The sequence below is a fragment of the Mus caroli genome, unplaced genomic scaffold, assembly GCF_978045245.1.
Source record: "Mus caroli unplaced genomic scaffold, Mus_caroli_1 scaffold_2, whole genome shotgun sequence".
NCBI classification, from domain to species: Eukaryota; Metazoa; Chordata; class Mammalia; order Rodentia; family Muridae; genus Mus; species Mus caroli.
Genome location: NW_028227257.1, coordinates 91,317,708 through 91,338,677, shown reverse-complemented (window position 1 = coordinate 91,338,677; position 20,970 = coordinate 91,317,708). Strand labels below are relative to the sequence as shown.

Genomic DNA, 20,970 nt, shown 5'->3' with positions numbered 1-20,970 from the left:
TTGCTAGAATTTTGATTATTTTTGCATCAGTCTTCATAAGCAAAATAAGTCTGAAGTTCTTTTTCTTTGGTAGGTCTTTGTGTGGTTTGGGCATCAAAGTAATTGTGGTGTCATAGAATGAATTACTTAAGTGTTCCTTCAGTTTCGATTGTATGGAATACTTTGAGAAGCGTTGATATTAGCTCTTCTTTGAAGGTCTGGATGAATTCTGCACTAAAGCCATCTGGCCTTGGGCATTTTTTGTTTGGAAGATTTTTAATGACCTCTTCTTTTTCCCTTACGGTATATCGAACTGTTTATATATGTTACCTGCCCGGCTTGGTATATGGTATCTGTCTAAAAAGTCAGTCATTTCATCTATATTTTCCATTTTTATTGAGTATAGGCTTTTGTTATAAAATCTGGTGATTTTTTAAATTTCCTCAGTTTCTGTTTTTATGTGTCCTTTTGCATTTCTGTCTTTGTTAATTTGGATACTGGCTCTGTGTTCTTTAGTTAGTTCGGCTAAGGGTTTATCTATCTTATTGATTTTCTCAAAGAACCAGCTTTTGGTTTTGTTGATTCCTTGTATCATTCTCTTTGTCTCTAATATTTTGATTTCTATCTGGAACTATTTCCTGCCCTCTACTCCTCTTGGGTGTGTTTCCTTCTTTTTGTCCTAGGGCTTTCAGGTACACAATTAAGTTGCTAATGTAGGATCTCTCCAATTTCTTTACATGGGCACTTTGTCATACTGAGAAAGATGGGAGACAAGGAGGACTGGGAGTGTGGGGGAAAGGGGAGGATAATGAGATTCTGAGTTTCCTCCCAGTTTTCCTCTTTTCCCAAAGAGCCTGTCCTTGTTTTCATGGACTTGCTTCTTCTTAACATTATGTTTTCCTCTTAGCATTAATTTCATTCTGTTCTGTAAGTTTTGGTATGCAGTGTCTTCATTTTCATTGAAATCTAGGAAGTCTATTTTTTTTCTTCCCTGACCAAGTTATCATTGAGTAGAGAGTTGTTCAGTTTCCATGGGTACCTATGTGGACTTTCTGTTGTTTTTATTATTATGGAAGCCTAGCTTTGGTCTGTGGTGATTTGATAGGATGCATGGGATTATTGTAATCTTCTTGTATTAGTTGGGGCTTGTTTTGTGGCTGATTACATAATCAATTTTGGAGAAGATACCATGAGATGCTGAAACAAAGGTATATATTTTTTGTTTTATGGTGAATGTTCTGTATATATCTGTTAAATCCATTTGGTTCATACTTCTGTTAGTTTCACTGTGACTCTGATTAGTTTCTATTTCCATGACCTGTCCATCGGTGAGAGCAGGTGTTGAAGTTCCCACTATTATTTTGTGAGATTCAATGTGTGTTTTGAGCTTTAGTAAAGTTTCTGTTATAAGTTTGAGTGTCCTTGCATTTGGGGCATTGATGTTCAGAACTGAATCTTCCTCTTGGTGGATTTTTCCTTTGATGAATATGAAGTGTCTTTCCACATCTTGTTTGATAACTTATGGTTGAAAATCTATTTCTTTACATTAGAACCGTAATTTCCACTTGTTTCTTCAGATTTGCTTGGTAAACTTTTTTTCCAGCATTTTACTCTGAGATAGTGTCTGTTTTTGTCATTGAGGTGTGATACTGTATGCAGCAAAGTCTGGATCCTGCTTGTCTGTCCAGTCTCTTAGCTTATGTCTTTTTATTGGAGAATTAGATCCATTGATGTTGAGAAATATTAAAAACAGATGAATATTATTTCATGTTATGTTTGTTGTTGGAGATGTTATTATATGTGTGTAATTCCTGTTGAGTTTGTTGTGAGATGTTTAATTTCTTATGTTTTCTTCTCTGTAGTTATATTCCTTGTATTGGCAATTTCATTCCAGTGTCCTCTGTAAGATGCTGTTTAAATTTGGTTTTGTCATGGAATATCTTGGTTTCTCCATGTATGGTGACTTAGAGAATTGCTGGGTATAGTATCCTGGGCTGGCATTTGTGTTCTATTTGGGTCTGGATGACATCTGTCCAGGGTCTTCAGGCTTTTTGAGTCTCTGTTTAAAAGTCTGATGTAATCCTGATAGGTCTGCCTTCATATACCACTTGGCCTTTTTTTTTATAGCTTTTAATATTCATTTTTTTATACTGTGCATTTAGTGTTCTGATTATCATGTAACAGAAGTATTTTCTTTTCTGTTCCAATCTATTTGGTGTTCCCTTGGCTTCTTACATTTATAGTCATCTTTTTCTTTAGGTTAGGGAAGTTTTCTATAATTTTGTTGAAGATGTTTTCTGGCTTTTTGAGCTGGGATACTTCACTCTCCTCTATTGCTATTATTCTTAGGTTTGATCTGTTGATTGTGTCTTAAATTTCCTGGATATTTGTGGTTAGGATATTTTACACTTTGTATTTTCTTTGATACATGAGTCAGTATTTTCTATGTTATCTTCTATGCCTGCGATTCTCTCTTCTATCTTTTGTATTGTGTTGGTTATGCTTACATTTGTAGCTCCTGTTATCTTTCCTAAGTTGTCCATCTCTGGTGTTGCCTCCTTTTGTATTTTCTTGTTTCTATTCACATTTTTGTTCTTGAACCACTTTGTTCAATTCTTTCACCTGCTTGATTGTGTTTTCCTGTATTTCTTTAAGGGATTTATTTGCTTCCTTTTTAAGGGCTTCTGTTTACCTGTAGTCCTGTTTTTCTTTAAGGGAGTTCTTTATAGCCTCCTAAAAGACATCTATCATTTTCTTGAGATGCAATTTTAGGTCATCATCTTGCTTTTCACGCATGTTAGAGTATCCAGAGATTACTGTGGTAAGAAAACTGGGTTGTGGTGGTGTCAAATTGCATTTGGTTCTGTCATTTATGATCTTGTGCTTGCCTTTAGCCATCTGGTTATCTCTGGTGTTAACTGGCTGGGGTATCTTTGTTAGAACTGGCCTCCTTGGAGGAAGGTAGTGCTGTCTCTGGAGAGGGTGGGCTTCTTGTATCTCTAGTAGGAGCAGGCCTCTTTTGTCCCTGGGTACTATAGACCTCCTGTGAAGCAAGTAGGCTGTATCCCTGGTTTCTTCAGACCTCCTGAGAGACAACAGGCTGTGGTGTATGAGGGTATGGGACCTATTGATCTGTATTGGGTGGAGAAGCAGATCAGAAGGCAGGTGGAGCTTGGCAGGGCAGATGGGCTTCATATCAACTGGGCTCTGTGTCTTTGGTTACTGCTGACCTCCTTGGAGGCAAGCAGGCTGTAGAGTGTGGGTGGGTATCAGGCTACAGATCTGGCCCAGGATAGACAGCAGACAGGAAGAAAGGTGGAACTCAAGGGGACAAGGGGATTGGGTCCCACATCAGCTGGGCTCCATGGTTGTCCCAGCTGGCTTGGGTATTTGAGAAAGATTTTCACCTGTGTCTTTGGTTAATGTGGACCTCCTGAGAGGCACACAGGCTTTAGGTGTGGGTGGGTATCTGGCCACTGAACTCCTAAAAGATATACTCTTCATAAGTAAATTTTACATCTATGTGCTCATACATGAATTATAATCTGTATCCTCTAAGATTTATTAAATAAAGGTAAACCATCAGACTTTTCTGTATCCTACTCACTAAGAGCAGGATGTAAAGCTGATTGTATATTTAGAAAGCCTATGTATTCTTTATCAGGAATAGATACAGAGTTAGGGTATTTAGGATCAGGAAGCATATGGAAGTTCTAGAGGGAGCTCAGCAATATGGCAAGCATTATGAGGAGATCCAAGAATGGCTAGAACACCTATGGGGTGGGGCAAAGTTATGTTTACACAGTGGTTCAGATCATGAAGGGTATAGAATACATATGGAAGGAACAATACCTAACTGATAGGCAAGGAAGCATGGTTCCCAGAGAATCAAGGTTTATGGGGTAGAAAAAGTGGGCCTAGTTGCTAGTGTGGGGAAAGGTTTATATATATATATATATATATATATATATATATATATATATATATATAAAGAAACTAGAAGTATGAAATCTTAAGTTGGTATTTCCAATAATTTGATATCCAAGACCTGCCTTACATGTCCTGGAGTCAGAAATGCACATCAAGATAGAAGTGCACATCAAGATTCAAATTTAGGTACGCATGTACACATAACAAGTTCTATTACAAATTAAGCCATTTCCTCAGATTTATAAATTAAATAATTTAATTTTTATCAGAAGTATTAAACAATCTCCTCCACATTTTCTTGATGGCATTCTTCATTTCCTTATTCCTGAAAGTGTATACCATAGGATTTAGTAATGGTGTCAGTACATCAGCAAATATAAACACATTTTTCTCAAATGAGAATGCAGAAGTATTTCGTGCATATATTAATATGCAAGGGACAAAGAACAAAAGCACAACAGTAATGTGGGATCCACAGGTAGAGAGAGCTTTACTCCGCCCTTCAGAACTGTGAGATCTCAGAGAGAATAAGATGACACCATAGGAAACAAGCAATAAGGAAAAAATAATGATGCAGATAGAACCACTGTTGGCAAACACCAAAATAACAAAAATGTGTGTATTGGTGCAGGCTAGCTTTAGTAATGGGAACAAGTCACATATGAAATGCTCAATAACATTGGGGCCACAGAAGGGCAACTGCAAAGTGAAGATAATTTGTATGATAGAGTGCAAGAAGCCTCCTGCCCAGGCTATCCCCACCAGAATAACACAGAGTCTCTGGTTCATGATGGAAGAGTAGTGCAAGGGCTTGCAAATAGCCACATAGCGGTCATAGGCCATGGCTGACAGGACAATCACTTCCACCCCAGTGAAGAAGTGGACAGCAAAAAGTTGTATCATACAACATTCAAAGGAGATGGTCTTCGTTTCATAGAAGAAGTCTACAATCATCTTTGGTGTGATTACAGAAGAAACGCATGCATCCAGGAATGAAAGGAAAGACAAAAAGAAGTACATGGGGGAGCCAAAAAGTGCAGGACTGAATAAGATTGTTACCACAATTAGTATGTTGCCTCCAATAGTTGCAAGGTAGACCAAGAAAAACAAAACAAACAGTATTTTCTCAACTTTTGGGTTCTGTGAAAGTCCCAGAAGTATGAACTCAGTGACAAAGCTCTGGTTTAGCATAATTCTTAAAAGGTACAAAGTGAATGTGTTCATATAAACCTGAAATTATGAGGAAATTTTGGTTGATATATTTTTAATATTGTCATCTACAAATGAAATAATGCAAAAATATGCTCAATACTCAACTTTATTGTCAACAGTACCTGACAGAAGTTATTATTTCTGGGTTTTGTGCTAAAGTTATAATTAAAGATGTTAGGATCAAACCAACACAATATTAATAATCTGGGATTTTTTGGAGACGCAGGCCAACGGGCACAGGATGACTTTATAGATTGAAGAGGCAGATAATTGAAATACTTTATCTCGGTGAGAACTTCAGGGTGTTTTCATGTTCTACTCCTCTATGTACTGGTGAAAGAATCTACTATTTTTTTTTTTGCATATGAGTGAGGCATCTTGATAGCCAAAGGACTAAATGTAAAAGGATCAGGAACCAATGAACCAATGACCTACAAATGAAAGTTCCTGAAAATCACAGACAACAGAGAAACAATTGGTTGAATACAAATTTGAGTCTTGAGACTTAATTATTTATCAATTATGAATACAATGAAAATTTAATAAAGTCAATATCTTATAACACATATTGTTTAAAATATACAACTTACATTTGTATCTCCAAAGATTAAGAGTTTCAAGTGGAAAACATCTAAATGAGACGCTCATTAAAATGCCCTATAAGTGCTATTTATAATTTATCCACTTGAAACCCTAGCTACCTTTCCAACAGAAAACTCTTGCATGAATCATTTATGTAAATAATCTAGGTCTTGATTTCACTTTTCCTAGGTAAACATAATTAAATGTTATAGGTTTTTCTTTTCTATGTGCACAACTGAAATCTGTCCACAAAATGTGTATTGATTGTTTAGCTATACACATATATAGATTTGTGTGTGTGTGTGTGTATGTATGTGTGTATGTGTGTGTGTGCTTATATACACACACATATATCTTCTGTTACAAATATGTGAGTAAAAGAATGTGTCATGTGGCAGGAACAAATTTTACATATAAATAAACTGTCCTATGAGGTTGCTTATATTTGAAAATGGATTAGTCATGAGGAGGTAAAAAATCACTCATTAAAGAAGGTATGGTCACTAGGAAGTTTCCAATGTTCCACTGAATGGGGTGATACCCATACTAATAGTAGCAGCACTAACTGGATTGAGTGGGTTCAAAAGCAACAAAAAAAAGTAGAGCAGAAGTCTTTGCTTTTGATACTGAAGAAGTTGGAATATTATATTTCATTGTATACAGGCATGAAAAACTCAACTTGTAAAGCAAAAATAATACATATAAAAATAGACAAAATAAAATATTATATTGATAGAAAAATTCTCACTATTTTCTCACTTCTGTTGTCAAATATTCTGAAAATTTCTTTATGTGTAACATGTAAGTTCCATGAGATGAACTGCTAGCCTTTAAAGTTTTGAATCCATGAAAGAAAACAGATGGTTCTTTATTTCCAGTGTTGAAAAAGTCTGATGTAGCTCAGCCTGGGTTCCAAATAAACACTTAGACAAAGATGATTTTGATCTTCTGGTTATCACTCCTCCACATTCAAGTGATAGGATTATTATATGTGCCACCACAACTTGCCATATCCATAGTTTTTTCAAGATATTCTTCAAAGTGTAAACTAATAAGCAAATCTACTGATGCCAGCATTGTTTGTTTTAACAATGACAGCATACATATGCTGATTTGAAAACTGAAGTCCTCCAAAAAAAAAAAAAAATGGAATGTTACTGTGTGTGTGTGTCTGTTTGTGTCTGTGTTTGTCTATGTGTGTGTGTGTCTGTGTGTGTGTTTAGAGAGAGAAAAAAGTTGAGGGGTACTGAAGTGGGATGGTGTTGGGAGGAATGGGGATGGAGGAAACATGATTAAAATATATTGATATGTTAAATTAAAATATCTTATTTTTAAAATTATACAAATTTGGTGAAATTTATTCCAAGCAATGCTCTCAGATAACATAAAAAATAACTTCAAATTATAGCTATGTTATGATAAGTATACCAGTAAACCAATTTTAAAATTTTATTCTAGGAATTAAATAAGAATAGATTACATTAAGGTATGACATAACATCATATTTTTTTTTAGATTATAAAACAAACATTTACTGATTATCAATTTCCTTCTTTGTTATTAAATTCAATAAAAGTTTCTAAAACAAAGGATCATTGATATTAAATACCTAAAATATACCTAAGAGGCATGAAATAAAAATAAGATTGATGCAAAATAAAATCACATGATATAATATATAAAATATGAATAGTATTGAGACTTCCACTATGAACTTTTATAGTATGTTAAGTAAGAAATAATGGAAAAATTAAGTGCTCATTTATTGATATTGAAGCTGTGTTAGTTACTATGCAAGTGAAAATATTTTTAATATAGATATTAGTATTATCAAAATATTTTATAATAAACATCAACATTTAAAAAACTCAAAAACAATTTCCCTTTAAACTTCTGAAAAAAAAATATGTGTTTTCAGATAATTCTTTACATTGATTAATGTGGATTTCATGTGCTAACATAGCAGGACATCATCAGAACATGATTAAACTATTATATTGTTTCCATAAATGCTAACACTGCTAATTCATCCCTCTCCTGCCTCCAAATACTCTTGGATTTCAAGTCTACACTATCATGTAGGGTTTACATTGAAATTTATTCTATAATTACCTATGGTCTTCTTGTCCCTATGTGTCATGCATTAGAACAATAAAAAGCTTTCCTTGGTCTTGCACAGGACCTCTAAATGTAGAAACTAATCATTGAGCCATTTCCTTGAGGAGTGATATTGGGAAGTGTCTTTCCCTCTGCCTAGCTATCTGTATTGCCTACTATTTCCTTCCCACTGATATAAGAAATAAAAGTAATAACAGCAAAGTAATCTATCTTCAGATAACAGAATGTTTTTGTAAATGCAGTGAGAATATATTTAAAACTGTCATAGTGAATACAGACATGCCACTCTACATAGTTGCTTTTAAATATATTTTACACATGTGAAATATTATTACCAATAACAAAATAAATTGATGTTGAAATACTATTTTAGATTGCCATTTATGCTAAATTCCATTGTTATTTGCAATAACATAAGATGATGTTGAAATTTATTTTAAGTTGTTATTTGTGTTAAATATCCTAAGCCAATAATCTAAAACTATTATCTACCAGTTAAAAAGTATTTTGCGTGTGGAACTAGTCAAATGTCATATTAAATGGCTGTCAGGGAATTTTTTTTTTTTTTTTTTTTTTTTTGGTTTTTCGAGACAAGGTTTCTCTGTATAGCCCTGGCTGTCCTGGAACTCACTTTGTAGACCAGGCTGGCCTCGAACTCAGAAATCTGCCTGCCTCTGCCTTCAGAGTGCTGGGATTAAAGGTGTGTGCCCCCCATGCCCTACTAGGGAAAGATTCTTAATCCCTTTCCTCTCTCCTCAGTGTTTCTCCACTGATTTCATTAAATGGTTCAACTGATTTATCTTACTATTTCTGTAATACAGGCAAATTCTGTTTCTTCCCATCTCCTTCCTAATGAATTTTTTGAAATTTCTCCTTTGATATCTGAGTGATTCAGATCAATTTGAGAGAGGGTCCAGGGCATGATCATTTTCAATCAATCTGTCCAGAGTCAAATTATGAATCAGTGTCTCAATTTCCTAAACAGTTCGGAGGTAGAATCCTAATCCTGGGAGACAGTTAAGTGGATGAGGGGAATTTAAGTCAGATGACTTCACTTTCCTGTGCCATGCGTTAGTGTGTAGCCATGGAAACAAAACATTTTATCGTCTTTGTCAGTGTTGTATTGAGTTTACCCGCAGTTTTTCTGGAGTGATCCTACATCGTTTTCTTTACAAACATCAAAGCATACTACTTTCAATCCAAGCATTAGAATAATGACTAAACTAGTATATAATGGAGTATGTATTTGGAACATAATAGTAAAGTTTTATTGCATATTGTACAGGAAAAAAATGCTTCCCTGTATATTCATTGGTTTCAATTTGAAGTTGAAAATAACTTTAATTCTCATTAAAATCAAACAAATGAATAAAAATGAAGTGAATAAATGGTCTATGAAGAAGGAAAAAAGAAGGGAAGGAAGGAAGAAAGGGAGTGAGGGAAAGAAGAAGGAAAAGAGGGAAGAATAGAGTTTGTACAATAACAACTTACTTTTTAGCCACTTGAACAGTTATTTTTTAAGTGCTAATTTCTGGTTGTCTAGGCTATCATTTCATTCACTTCTATGTGGCCTAAACTTTGACTATGGAAATCCTCATTGAAGGTAAGGAATATGAGAGCCACAGTTAATAAAATTTTTCAAGAGCATAATTTTGAAGTGAAATGGCATTTGTTGCATTAAACACACAATAGCCCAACCACAGCATCCAAATTTAAAATGTTTTTTCCAAATTTAAAAATATCTCCAAAGGTGCATAAATGTTCCTAGTGAGCCTCACCTTGTGTTGACTGTGCTTAAAACCGAAAGACAAGCATCTCCTAGTTTCTACTGAGGTCAGTTCATGTAATGGTGACAAAAATTCTGTTTTAGTCAACTCTTCCTTCTGAACACCAACCAACAAGAAGACCAGTTCTGACAGCGAAGGTGAAAGATTCACATTTGCTTCCTTCATGCCATATTCAACATGATTTAATAAGAAAGGGAAAAGGAAGGAGCCAAATTCACTCCCTAGCTACCCCTGAAGTTTAGTGAGTTCCCTGAGAGGTCATCTACCTGTGAGATTTACTCTCAGCTCCCTGGGGGTTTGCACGATTTCTGACTTCAAGAGTATCTGAGACATAATTCTATGAACTTTTTTTTTTTACTGATTTGAGAGTTTGTGATAGTTTAATTTCCATCCAAAGTTTTTAAAGATTTGGGGCTGGTTCTATATGAAAAATTTTCATATACCTTCACATTCAGAATTAGAAAACTCTAGTATTATGGATAGATTGTGATGTCACTGTTCATAATTTATATAAAAGTTTTGCATAATCAAAATGCAGAATAAGAGCTGAGTTCTGTCACAAGAAATTTATCAATCAATCTGTAAAAGTAATATTCACTCTTTCAGGAAAACACTAGCAAAGACTGTTCATTAAAGAAACATATTATGCATAAAAATCTAAAGATGTATACATTAATAAAAATATCCATTTTCTCTAGAAACACTTTTGTAATTTTACAAAGGTCCTATGTACATATACAAAATGTACTATGACCACATTGACTATATGTCTTCTCACCATTCTAATTATACTGACCCCTTCTTCTTCCTGAATATACTCCCTCCTATATTTAGTCTTTTGTTTTTGGCCTATTGGCTATAGAGTTGCTTTTATGAACATGGATAGAGGATTATTCATTGGATCATGGGCAACTTTCCTGATGCTACAAGCTTATAGAAAATGGTGCTGCTTAACCAAGAAAGTTGAATTATGAATAGATCCTCAGTGAGGCCTTAGGATTCATGACTCCCTCTCTCTCCACATGACGAAATTTGTGCAGGTTTAGTGCAAGTATCAACAAATGCTGGAGGTTTTGATGGGGGGGGTGTTTTATTTTGTTTTGTTTTGTTTTGTTTTTCTCATAATTGCAGTAATCATGTTATATCCAAAAGATAATCTTTGCTAGCAATCTTCAGGTTCCTCAAACTCCTATGATATTCTTTGATTCTGTTCCAAGATGTTTTCTAGATCATCACTTACTCTGAACTTATAAGATGTATAGGTCTTTGCACTGAGCACTACATACTGCATAGAGAAGACACTCTATATGGGCTAAGAAGTGTCCTGTGGATATAAACACAAATATATAGAAGTTTGCCATCATGTCCACTTATGACCCCCCAAAAAAAAGAAGAGAGAGAGAGAGAGAGAGAGAGAGAGAGAGAGAGAGAGAGAGAGAGAGAAGAAAGAAAGAAAGAAAGAAAGAAAGAAAGAAAGAAAGAAAGAAAGAAAGAAAGAAAGAAAGAAAGAAAGAAAGAAAGAAAAGTATTATCCCCTTCTCCCCTAGGGCCTTGAACTTTTTCATAAGTTTTTATGCTGCTATCTTCAAAGACTTAAGATTGCCATGAATTAGGTGGAAGGAAATGAAAAAAAAAAATAACAAGCATGTACAGAAAAGCTGTGATTGATTGGAACATGTGCTCTGGTAGAGATGCAACAGGAACAAACTGGAAATGCTACATGCTCATTTTACACAACAGGAAAGAGGAGGAGGTGGATTAATTGATCTTCATAGGATGTCCCTGCAGGAGAGCAGTCTCAGGTTGAACTCATCCTAGAAAGGAAGCTGTAGTTGATTGTTTCTGCATTTAAATGGTTATAACTAATTCATTCATTCATTCATTCATTCATTCATAAATATCCATAATAGAACAAGAGGAAGGTTTCCTTCCTCTGAAGTTAACCCAGTGAAAGCTTTCCAAGGGTTTGAGGCATTAGCATCCTTGACATGGCCATGATTATGTCAATAATGTACGTTGTGTTCTGCATCTGCTCCTCACACTCTTGATGAATTTCCAGTGCTGCCATGTATTTCCTTCTCTAGAAATCTTCTCGATCCAATTTAAAGGAGTTTGGTTACCTATAAAACATTCATGTAACTATTACACTAGTAGGTATATTTTTTTTTCATGTCAGTATTTCAATATACAGTGTTCACAAATGATTAAGACCTTTGGAAATTTTCTACAAAACTAACCCCACAAAGACCGTACTGCACCAAAGACAGTACTGACACCTCTAGCTGGAGGTGTCAAGATAGCCTGACACTCTGACTGTTGTCTTCTGTGTATGAATCCCAGGAAAGCCATTTTCTAGCCGTTTCTTCCAAGGAGATAAATTATTTTTGCTTTTCTTTCTGCTTCATTCTCAGCTACTGTTTTTATTCCTTTGGATAAGGTCACATTTTACAAGTTCGATCCTTTTATTGATTGCATCTTTTCCTGGGATCATACTTGCTATTATTACAGTGCACAAAGTGCTTTTTTTGTGATAATGAGACACTTTCAACACACATCTTGTCTTCTAAACTTAAGTAGCTAAAAATATTCCCCATAAACCCCACTTCATTCATCCATATATATATATGAATGTATATATATATGAATGAATGAAATATATATATGTATGTGTGTGTGTGTACCCATATTTTTGCTTACTTTCCTTGTGGACCTAGCCAAATACAGTTTAAAAAAAGAAAAAGGCCAGCCCATATACTGAATATGCTGTTGTCCTGAAGTGTCTTCTCACCAAATAAATTAAAGTGTTTCCTTTAACTTCAACCAGTTTCTCAGGACAGAGTGAAAAGGAAAACAGACTCTTCAGCCAAATACCATCTAAGTGACCCCTTGTATATTTTCTGTTAGAGTCCTGTGTTCACTCTGAAATTTCATGATAAAGGCTTTCATTGTCTATTGTTTCTCAGTATTCTTATTTTCTAAGGTCTTACCAGAGTGTCCCATGGAACACTATCTGTGGCATGCTAGGGCTTTTCTAGCTTAAAGTACCAAACTCTTTGACATTAAAGCTACAAATCAGTTGTGAAGACTACAGATCAGAAACCTATGATTATGTGTTTTATAACACAAACCTCACTCTTCATACTAATTTTTTATCAGCTATGTTATTCATTGCTGCAACAGAATTCCCAACACAGGAATCTAATGAAGGATAAGTATATTGGCTTAAACAGTTTCATGGGTCAGTCCATTGTGGTTGGTAAATATGACATCAATAGGTTGAGGCAGTTTATCACATTGCATTCATAATCTGGAAGCAGATCAGTGAAGATCTATGCTTTGCTACCTTTCTCCTTTTGTGTAGTATTTATGGCATAAATCAAGAAAAAAGCTCCCATTTTTCTAGTGGATCTTCCCACATCAATAAAAGTATTCAAGAGGAGCCCTCAGTGATGTTTCTAGTGACTAGTCTAATCATGAAAATTCTTCTCATGTGTGCCTGAAGGCTTGTCTACAAAATGGCTGTAGATTGTGTGAAGATGACTATCAGAACTATTCATTGTCAAGCCCACCTTGTTTATTTGTGCTATTGCATTGTTTTTACTAAGTCATGAAGCACTTTATTGAACAAGAGTGATGAGAGTGGGTACCTGTTAGTTGAGCCTGATTTTAGTGGGGAGGGGTAATTTTTTCTCCTCTTTAAGAAAATTCATCTTAAGAATTCATAAGTCAGCCAGGCATGGTGGCACACGCCTTTAATCCCAGCACTTGGGAGGCAGAGGCAGGCAAATTTCTGAGTTTGAGGCCAGCCTGGTCTAAAGAGTGAGTTCCAGGACAGCCAGAACTTCACAGAGAAACCCTGTCTCAAAACAAACAAACAAACAAACAAACAAACAAACAAAAACCCAAACAAACAAAAAAAGAATTCATAAGTCTTCTGATCCTTTTGACAACTGCTTCTCTGTGAAGACCAAGTATGCCTGAAATTTGCAACAATCTTCACAATAAAACCCTATCAGATAATGGAATTAAAAAAAAAAGACTCTACTTATAGTTTGAATCATAATTTAAAAACTGAAAATGTAGAGTCCAGATGTCAAAGGATATTCATTCCTTTAATTTATCTGTAAGATGATTTAAAAACATATTTAATACAAGAGAACTAAGCACTGAGTCCATATCTTGATAGAAAACTTAAAGTTGCACATTAGACTCTTCCAGAAGAAAACAAACCAAACCATTTGGTACTTTATATTTTTAAGCATTGATTCATATCTCTTTTGTATCTATTACAACACCATAGAACATGAAAAATTAAATGATTCTTGAAAATATTTGGAATGATATTATACAGAAGCACCATAATTTCAATAGTCTACAAATGCAAGATACAGAAGGTCTATTCTTTCTATATAAATTTTACATTTGTGTCTTGACACAAAATTACTTGATATAATTATACACTGTAAATTTGTATATCTGTTAAATAAATGTGAACCATCAAACACTAACAATTTCTCTATTATACTTACTGAAACAGAAATTGTTGAGATTCTGGGTTATTATTTAGGGAGCCTATGGCTTCTATAAAGGCAGATCCTTTTAGAGAGTTAGTTTAGGAGCAGGAAGGCTATGGGAGCTCTGGAGGGAGCTGGACAACATGGGAACACAATAAGGAGATCCAGGAAAGAGAGAGAGCCTATGTGGTGATGTATAGATGTACTTACATAGTGGTTTGGACATTGAAGGGTATAGAATACATATGGAAAGAGCAGTGTGTAACAATGGGCAATAGAACAATTCCCAGATAATCTGGGTAAGGGTTAAAAAGAGTCGGCCCAGTTGATTGTATGGGAAAGGGTGTGTTAAGGAAACTAAAAACAGACTTTTAAGTTGGAGCTCCTAGTAAATTGATACCTAAAACTTAATGTAGTTGTACTGGGATCGGAAATGTACATCAAGATGGAAACAAACATCAAGATCCAAACTTAGGTTCTCATGTATATATAGCAAGATCTATTACAAATTGAGCCATTTCCCTGGCCACATAAATTAAATAATTTAATGCTTATCAGAAATATTAAACAATCTCCTCCACATTTTCTTGATGGCATTCTTCATTTCCTTATTCCTGAAAGTGTAAGCCAAAGGGTTTAGCATTGGTGTCAGGACATCATCAAATATAAACACATTTTTCTCAAATGAGAATTCAGAATTATTTCGTGCATATATTAATATGCAAGGGACAAAGAACAAAAGCACAACAGTAATGTGGGATCCACAGGTGGAGAGAGCTTTACGCCGCCCTTCAGAACTGTGGGTTCTCAGAGTGAACAAGATGACACCATAGGAAACAAGCAAAATAGAGAAGATAATGATGCAGATAGAACCACTATTGGCAAATACCAAAATGACAAAAATGTGTGTATTGGTGCAGGCAAGCTTTAGTAATGGGAACAAGTCACAAACAAAATGATCAATAACATTGGGGCCACAGAAGGGCAACTGCAAAGTGAAGATAATTTGTATGATAGAATGCAAGAAGCCTCCTGCCCAAGCTACTCCGACTAGGATGCCACAGAGTCTCTGGGTCATGATGGAAGAGTAGTGCAAGGGCTTGCAAATAGCCACATAGCGGTCATAGGCCATGGCTGACAGGACAATCACTTCCACCCCTGTGAAGAAGTGGACAGCAAAGAGTTGTATCATACAACATTCAAAGGAAATGGTCTTCCTCTCATAGAAGAAGTCAACAATCATCTTGGGTGTGATTACGGAAGAAACACATGCATCCAGGAAGGATAGAAAAGATAGAAAGAAGTACATGGGGGAGCCAGAAAGTGAAGGACTGAATACAATTGTTACCACAATTATGATGTTTCCTCCAATAGTTGCAAGGTAGACCAAGAAAAACAAAACAGATAGTATTTTCTCAACTTTTGGGTTCTGTGAAAGTCCCAGAAGTATGAACTCAGTGACAATGGTCTGGTTTTGCATGCTTCTTCCAAAAAATTCTACAAAGTAAATGTGTATATGTAAAGAGTTTGAAAATGCTGTATGTACTTTCACACTTGTGCCATGACGTGAACTGCCAACTTCAGGGTTTTGGATCCATAAAGACAAACAGATGGTTCTTTTTCTTTTTTAATGAGGTGCGGGAAAAGTTAATGTAGGTCGACCTGGACTTCAAATAATCATTTCACCAAAGATGATGTTAATCTCTCAATCATTGCTCCTCCACTTCCAAGTGCTAGGATTACAAATATGCCATCACAACCTGTCAGATCCATAGTTTTATCATGATATGCCACAAACTGTCAACTAACAAGAACATGTGAGACTTGATGTTAGCATTGTTGTTAAGAATGGTACATACATATGCTGATGTGAAAATTGAAGCACTCAAAAGAAAAGCAAATGTCACCGTGTATATGTTATATGGGTATATGTATTAAGTTTGTATATGTGTGTATGGTTGTGAGTTTGTGTGTGTGTGTGAGTGTTTAGAAAGAAAGAAAATCTTGAGAGTTAGTGAGTTGGAAAACAGTTGGAAGGAATTGTAGTAGGAGAAATTATGATCAAAGTATTATAAATTTTTTAATTAAAGTGTTTTTAAAATAATACCAATTTGATATACATTTGATATATATAGTATGAATTTGAAATAAATTCAAACAATGCTTTCAAAGAAGATATAAGAAATAACTTCAAATTATAATCATGTTTATAGTTTTTATACCAATAAATTCAGTTTTAAAATTTTATTGTAGGAATTAAATGAATATAGATTACATCAGGGTACGAGTCCATATACTAATATTTTATTAGTTTATAACACTAACATTTAGTGATTATCAATTTCCTCCCTTGTTATTAAATGCTATAGAGGTTTCTAAAGCAAAGAATCATTGAAAATATAATTACCTAAGACTTTAACTATAAAGCATTTTTATAGTATGTAGGATAAAAGAAACATGGGAAAATTAAGCATCTATTTATTGATATTGTAGCTATTTTATATAGTGTACAATGAAAAATATTTTGAATGTATATTGTTGTTATCAAAATATTTTATTAGAAACATCAAGATTAAAACCACAAAATCAATTTTTCTTTAAAATTCTGAAAAACGAGATATCTGTTTTCAGATCATTCATTACATTATTAAAAGTGGAGCTCATGTGCTAACATAGTATGACATCATACACAGCATACTTAAACTATTATAGTCTTTCCATGGTCATGGTGCTTAATCAATCCTCTCTTGTCTTCAAATTCTCTTGGATTTGAACTGTATATTTTCCTGTAAGGACTTATATTTAAATTTATTCTAAAATTATCCATGGTCTTCTTATTACTAAGAGTCATAAATTTGAACACTAAAGTCCTGTCCCTGGTCTTGCTCAAGATATATCACTGTAGAAACTGATAATTGAACCATTTCCTTGAGCAATGATCTTGGACTATGTCTCTCGTCGAGCACAACTGTCTGTCTACTATTTCCTTCCCATTAATTTTTGTAATAAAGATCACTACTACACCAGTCTATCTGCAGATAATAGGATGTTTTTGTAAACACAAAGTGTGTTTATATCTAAAACTATCAGAGGAAATAAACAGAAAAGTTATCTATATAGTTGCTTTAAAATATATTTAAAACAAGTGAAATATTGGTTTTCTATATAAACAAGTTAAAGTTGAAATATTAGTTTAATTACTACCTTTGTTAATATGTTCATAAGTCAATCATATTTTATTCAAAAATTATCTTTAAATTAAATGTTATTTTGCATGTATAGCTAATTTACATGGCTTTCAGGGAAGTGAGTACTTTCCAGATTCCCAATCCCATTTCTCTCTTCTCACTATTGTTCTGCTGATTTCATTAAAGAGTTCAACTCACTTATATTGTTTCTGTAATACAGGCAAATTCTGTTTCCTTCCATCTCCTCTCTAAAAGATTTTGGATATTTGGCAAATAGTATCTAAATGATTCAGCTCATTTTAAGACAGGCCAGGTCATGACTACCACCACTCAAGCAGTTCAGAACATCAACCACTCAATTTCCTTAACAGTTCAGATGTAGAAACCTAATGCTGGAAGACTCTTAAGTGGAGGAGAGGGACTGAAATCAAATGACTTCACTTTATGAGATGAATCATTCTGACCATAATGCCCTCTCCTGTGCCATATCTTAATCTGTAGTCGTAGAAATAGAACATTTTATATACATTTTCAGTGTCATGAACCTATATTAGTGTTCTTTACTATTCAAGTATTAAAGTAGTGACTAAACTAGTGTGTAATGGATAATGTATTTAAATATGGTTTTATTATACATTGTACAGAAAAATATGGTGCCTTTTATATTACTTATTTTCCATTAGATGTTGAAAATAACTTTAGTTTCATTAAAATTGATAAATACATAAAACAGAACAGAACAAATGGCCTATGAGTAAGAAAGCAAGAAGAAAAGGAAGGAAGGGACAGAAAGAGTGAGTGAGAGGAGAAAAAGAAACGAGGGAAGAAATAAGTTTGCATAGTAACAACACTTATTAGGCATTTGACCAGTCATCATATTTATGTGCTATTTTCTGGTTGCCTAGGGAATCATTTCATTCACATCTATGTGGCCTAACTTTGACCACAAAAATTCTCATTTACCGCTGGGCGTGGTGGCGCACGCCTTTAATCCCAGCACTCGGGAGGCAGAGGCAGGCGGATTTCTGAGTTCGAGGCCAGCCTGGTCTACAAAGTGAGTGCCAGGACAGCCAGGACTACACAGAGAAACCCTGTCTCGAAAAACCAAAAAAAAAAAAAAAAAAAAATTCTCATTAAAGATAAGGAATCTGAGCATCACAGTTAATAAAATTTTCAAGATCACTGTTACAAACTAAAATGACATTTGTTGCATTAAACACACAGTACCTGACCACAGCATCCACATTTAAAGTGTTTTGTCCCAATTTAAAAATTACTCCAAAGGTGCATAAATGTTCCTTATGACCCTCACCTTGTGTTGACTGTGCTTAAAACCTGAAGACAAGCATCTTCTAGTTTCTACTGAAGCAAGTTCATGTAACAATGACCAAAATTCTGCTTTAGTCAACTTTTCCTTCCAAACATAAAAGAAAAGACAAGTTCTGAGATTGAAGGTGGAAGATTCACATTTGCTTCCTTCATGCCATATTCAATGATTTAGTTGTAAAAGGAAAACGGAGGAACCAAATTTACTCTCTAACTACAACTGGATTTTAATGGGTGTTCCCTGAGAGGTCATCTACCTGTGAGACTCTTAGTTCCCCCAAGGGTTTGGACAACATCTGACTCCAAGAGTATCTGAGACATAATTTTGTGGACTTTTTCAGTCACTTGAGGGTATGTGATAATTTCATTTTCCTCCAAAGTTTTCAAAACTTTAGACATTCAGGATGAGAAAAGTGTTGGATTATAAATAGATTATAATGTTACTGTGCATAATTTATGTAAAAAGGCTTGCATAGTCAATAAGCATAATAAAATCAGGGTTCTGTCACAAGAAATGACTCAATCAATCCGTAAAAATAATATCTACTGTTCCAAGGAAACACTACCAAGGACTTTTTTTTTTGAAGAAACATTTCATGCATAAAAATCTAAGAATATATAAAATCAAAAAATATTCATTTCCTCTACTAATAATTTTGTATTTTTATAACATTCTATGTACTTGTACAAAATGTTCTATGACCACATTGACAACATAGGAAATTCTCTTGTGCTCATTCCAATTGTACTGACTCACTTCTTCCTGTGACTGTACCTCCTTGGATATTAAGTCTTTTGTTTTGACCCATTAGTTTTAGAGTTTATGAACATGTATAGAGGATTATTTCCTGGTTCATAGGTAACTTCCTATGTTGCTGCTTACAGGAAACACACCGCAGGGAAAAAGACAGACACTACCTCAGAGTGAAAGGCTGGAAAACAATTTTCCAAACAAATGGTCCAAAGAAACAAGCTGGAGTAGACATTCATTTTGTTGTTGTTGTTATTGTTGTTGTCTACAGCATCTTCTTACTTAGCTATTGTTTCTTTTAATTAGGTATTTATTTCATTTACATTTCATATGCTATCCCAAAAGTACCCCAACCACTCCCCCACCCACTCCCCCCCCCACCCACTCCCCCACCCACCCACTCCAACTTCTTGGCCCTGACATTCCTCTGTAATGAGGCAGATAAAGTTTGCATGACCAATGGACCTATTTTTCCACTGATGGCCAACTAGGCCATCTTTTAATACATATGCAGCTAGAGACAAGAGCTCCAGGGGGTAATGGGTAGTACATAATGTTGTTCCACCTATAGGGTGGCAGATCACTTTAGCTCCTTGGGTACTTTCTCTAGCTCCTCCATTGGGGGCCCTGTGATCCATTCAAGAGCTGACTGTGGGCATCTATTTCTGTGTTTGCTAGGCCCGGGCATAGTCTCGCAAGAGATAGCTATATCTGGGTCCTTTCAGCAAAATCTTGCTAGTGTATGCAATGGTGTCAGCGTTTGGAGGCTGATTATGGGATGGATCCCTGGATATGTCACTATCTAGATGGTCCATCCTTTTGTCACAGCTCCAAACTTTGTCTCTGTAACTCCTTCCATGGGTGTTTTGTTCCCAATTCTAAGAAGGGGCAAAGTGTCCACACTTTAGTCTTCGTTCTTCTTGAGTTTCAAGTGTTTAGCAAATTTTATCTTATATCTTGGGTATTCTAATTTTCTAGGCTAATATCCACTTATCAATGAGTACATATTGTGTGAGTTCTTTTGTGATTGGGTTACCTCACTCAGGATGATACCTTCCAGGTCCATCCATTTGCCTAGGAATTTCATAAATTCATTCTTTTTAATAGCTGAGTAGTACTCCATTGTGTAAATGTACCACATTTTTTGTATCGACAAATGGGACCTCATAAAATTTCAAATCTTCTGCAAGGCAAAAGACACCGTTAATAATACAAAAAGGCCACCAACAGATTAGGAAAGGATCTTTACCTATCCTACATCAGATAGGGGACTAATATCCAATATATATAAAGAACTCAAGAAGGTGGACTCCAGAAAATCAAATAACCCTATTAAAAAATGGGGCTCAGAGCTAAAAAAAATTCTCACCTGAGGAATACCGAATGGCTGAACAGCACCTGAAAAAATGTTCAACATCCTTAAACATCAGGGAAGTGCAAATCAAAACAACCCTGAGATTTCACCTCACACCAGTCAGAATGGCTAAGATCAAAAATTCAGGTGACAGCAGATGCTGGTGAGGATGTGGAGAAAGAGGAACACTCCTCCACTGTTGGTGGGATTGCAAGCTTGTACAACCACT

The 20,970-nt window shown here is 35.0% G+C and overlaps 2 protein-coding genes across 2 annotated transcripts; both read right to left on the bottom strand.

Annotated features, from left to right (window-relative positions):
* Positions 1-4,164: 4,164 nt before the first annotated feature.
* On the bottom strand, positions 4,165-5,100 carry LOC110289511 (olfactory receptor 4C15-like). The gene has a single exon (XM_021155743.2). It carries the CDS (start codon positions 5,098-5,100, stop codon positions 4,165-4,167), a length of 936 nt encoding a protein of 311 aa, XP_021011402.2.
* A 9,566-nt stretch (positions 5,101-14,666) lies between these two features.
* On the bottom strand, positions 14,667-15,602 carry LOC110289574 (olfactory receptor 4C15-like). Its single transcript, XM_021155851.1, has one exon. It carries the CDS (start codon positions 15,600-15,602, stop codon positions 14,667-14,669), a length of 936 nt encoding a protein of 311 aa, XP_021011510.1.
* Positions 15,603-20,970: the final 5,368 nt, after the last annotated feature.

What these genes read in the sequence shown, in the direction of transcription:
- LOC110289574 (XM_021155851.1), bottom strand. Translation starts at nt 15,602, where the DNA reads ATGCAAAACCAGACCATTGTCACTGAGTTCATACTTCTGGGACTTTCA.
- LOC110289511 (XM_021155743.2), bottom strand. Translation starts at nt 5,100, where the DNA reads ATGCTAAACCAGAGCTTTGTCACTGAGTTCATACTTCTGGGACTTTCA.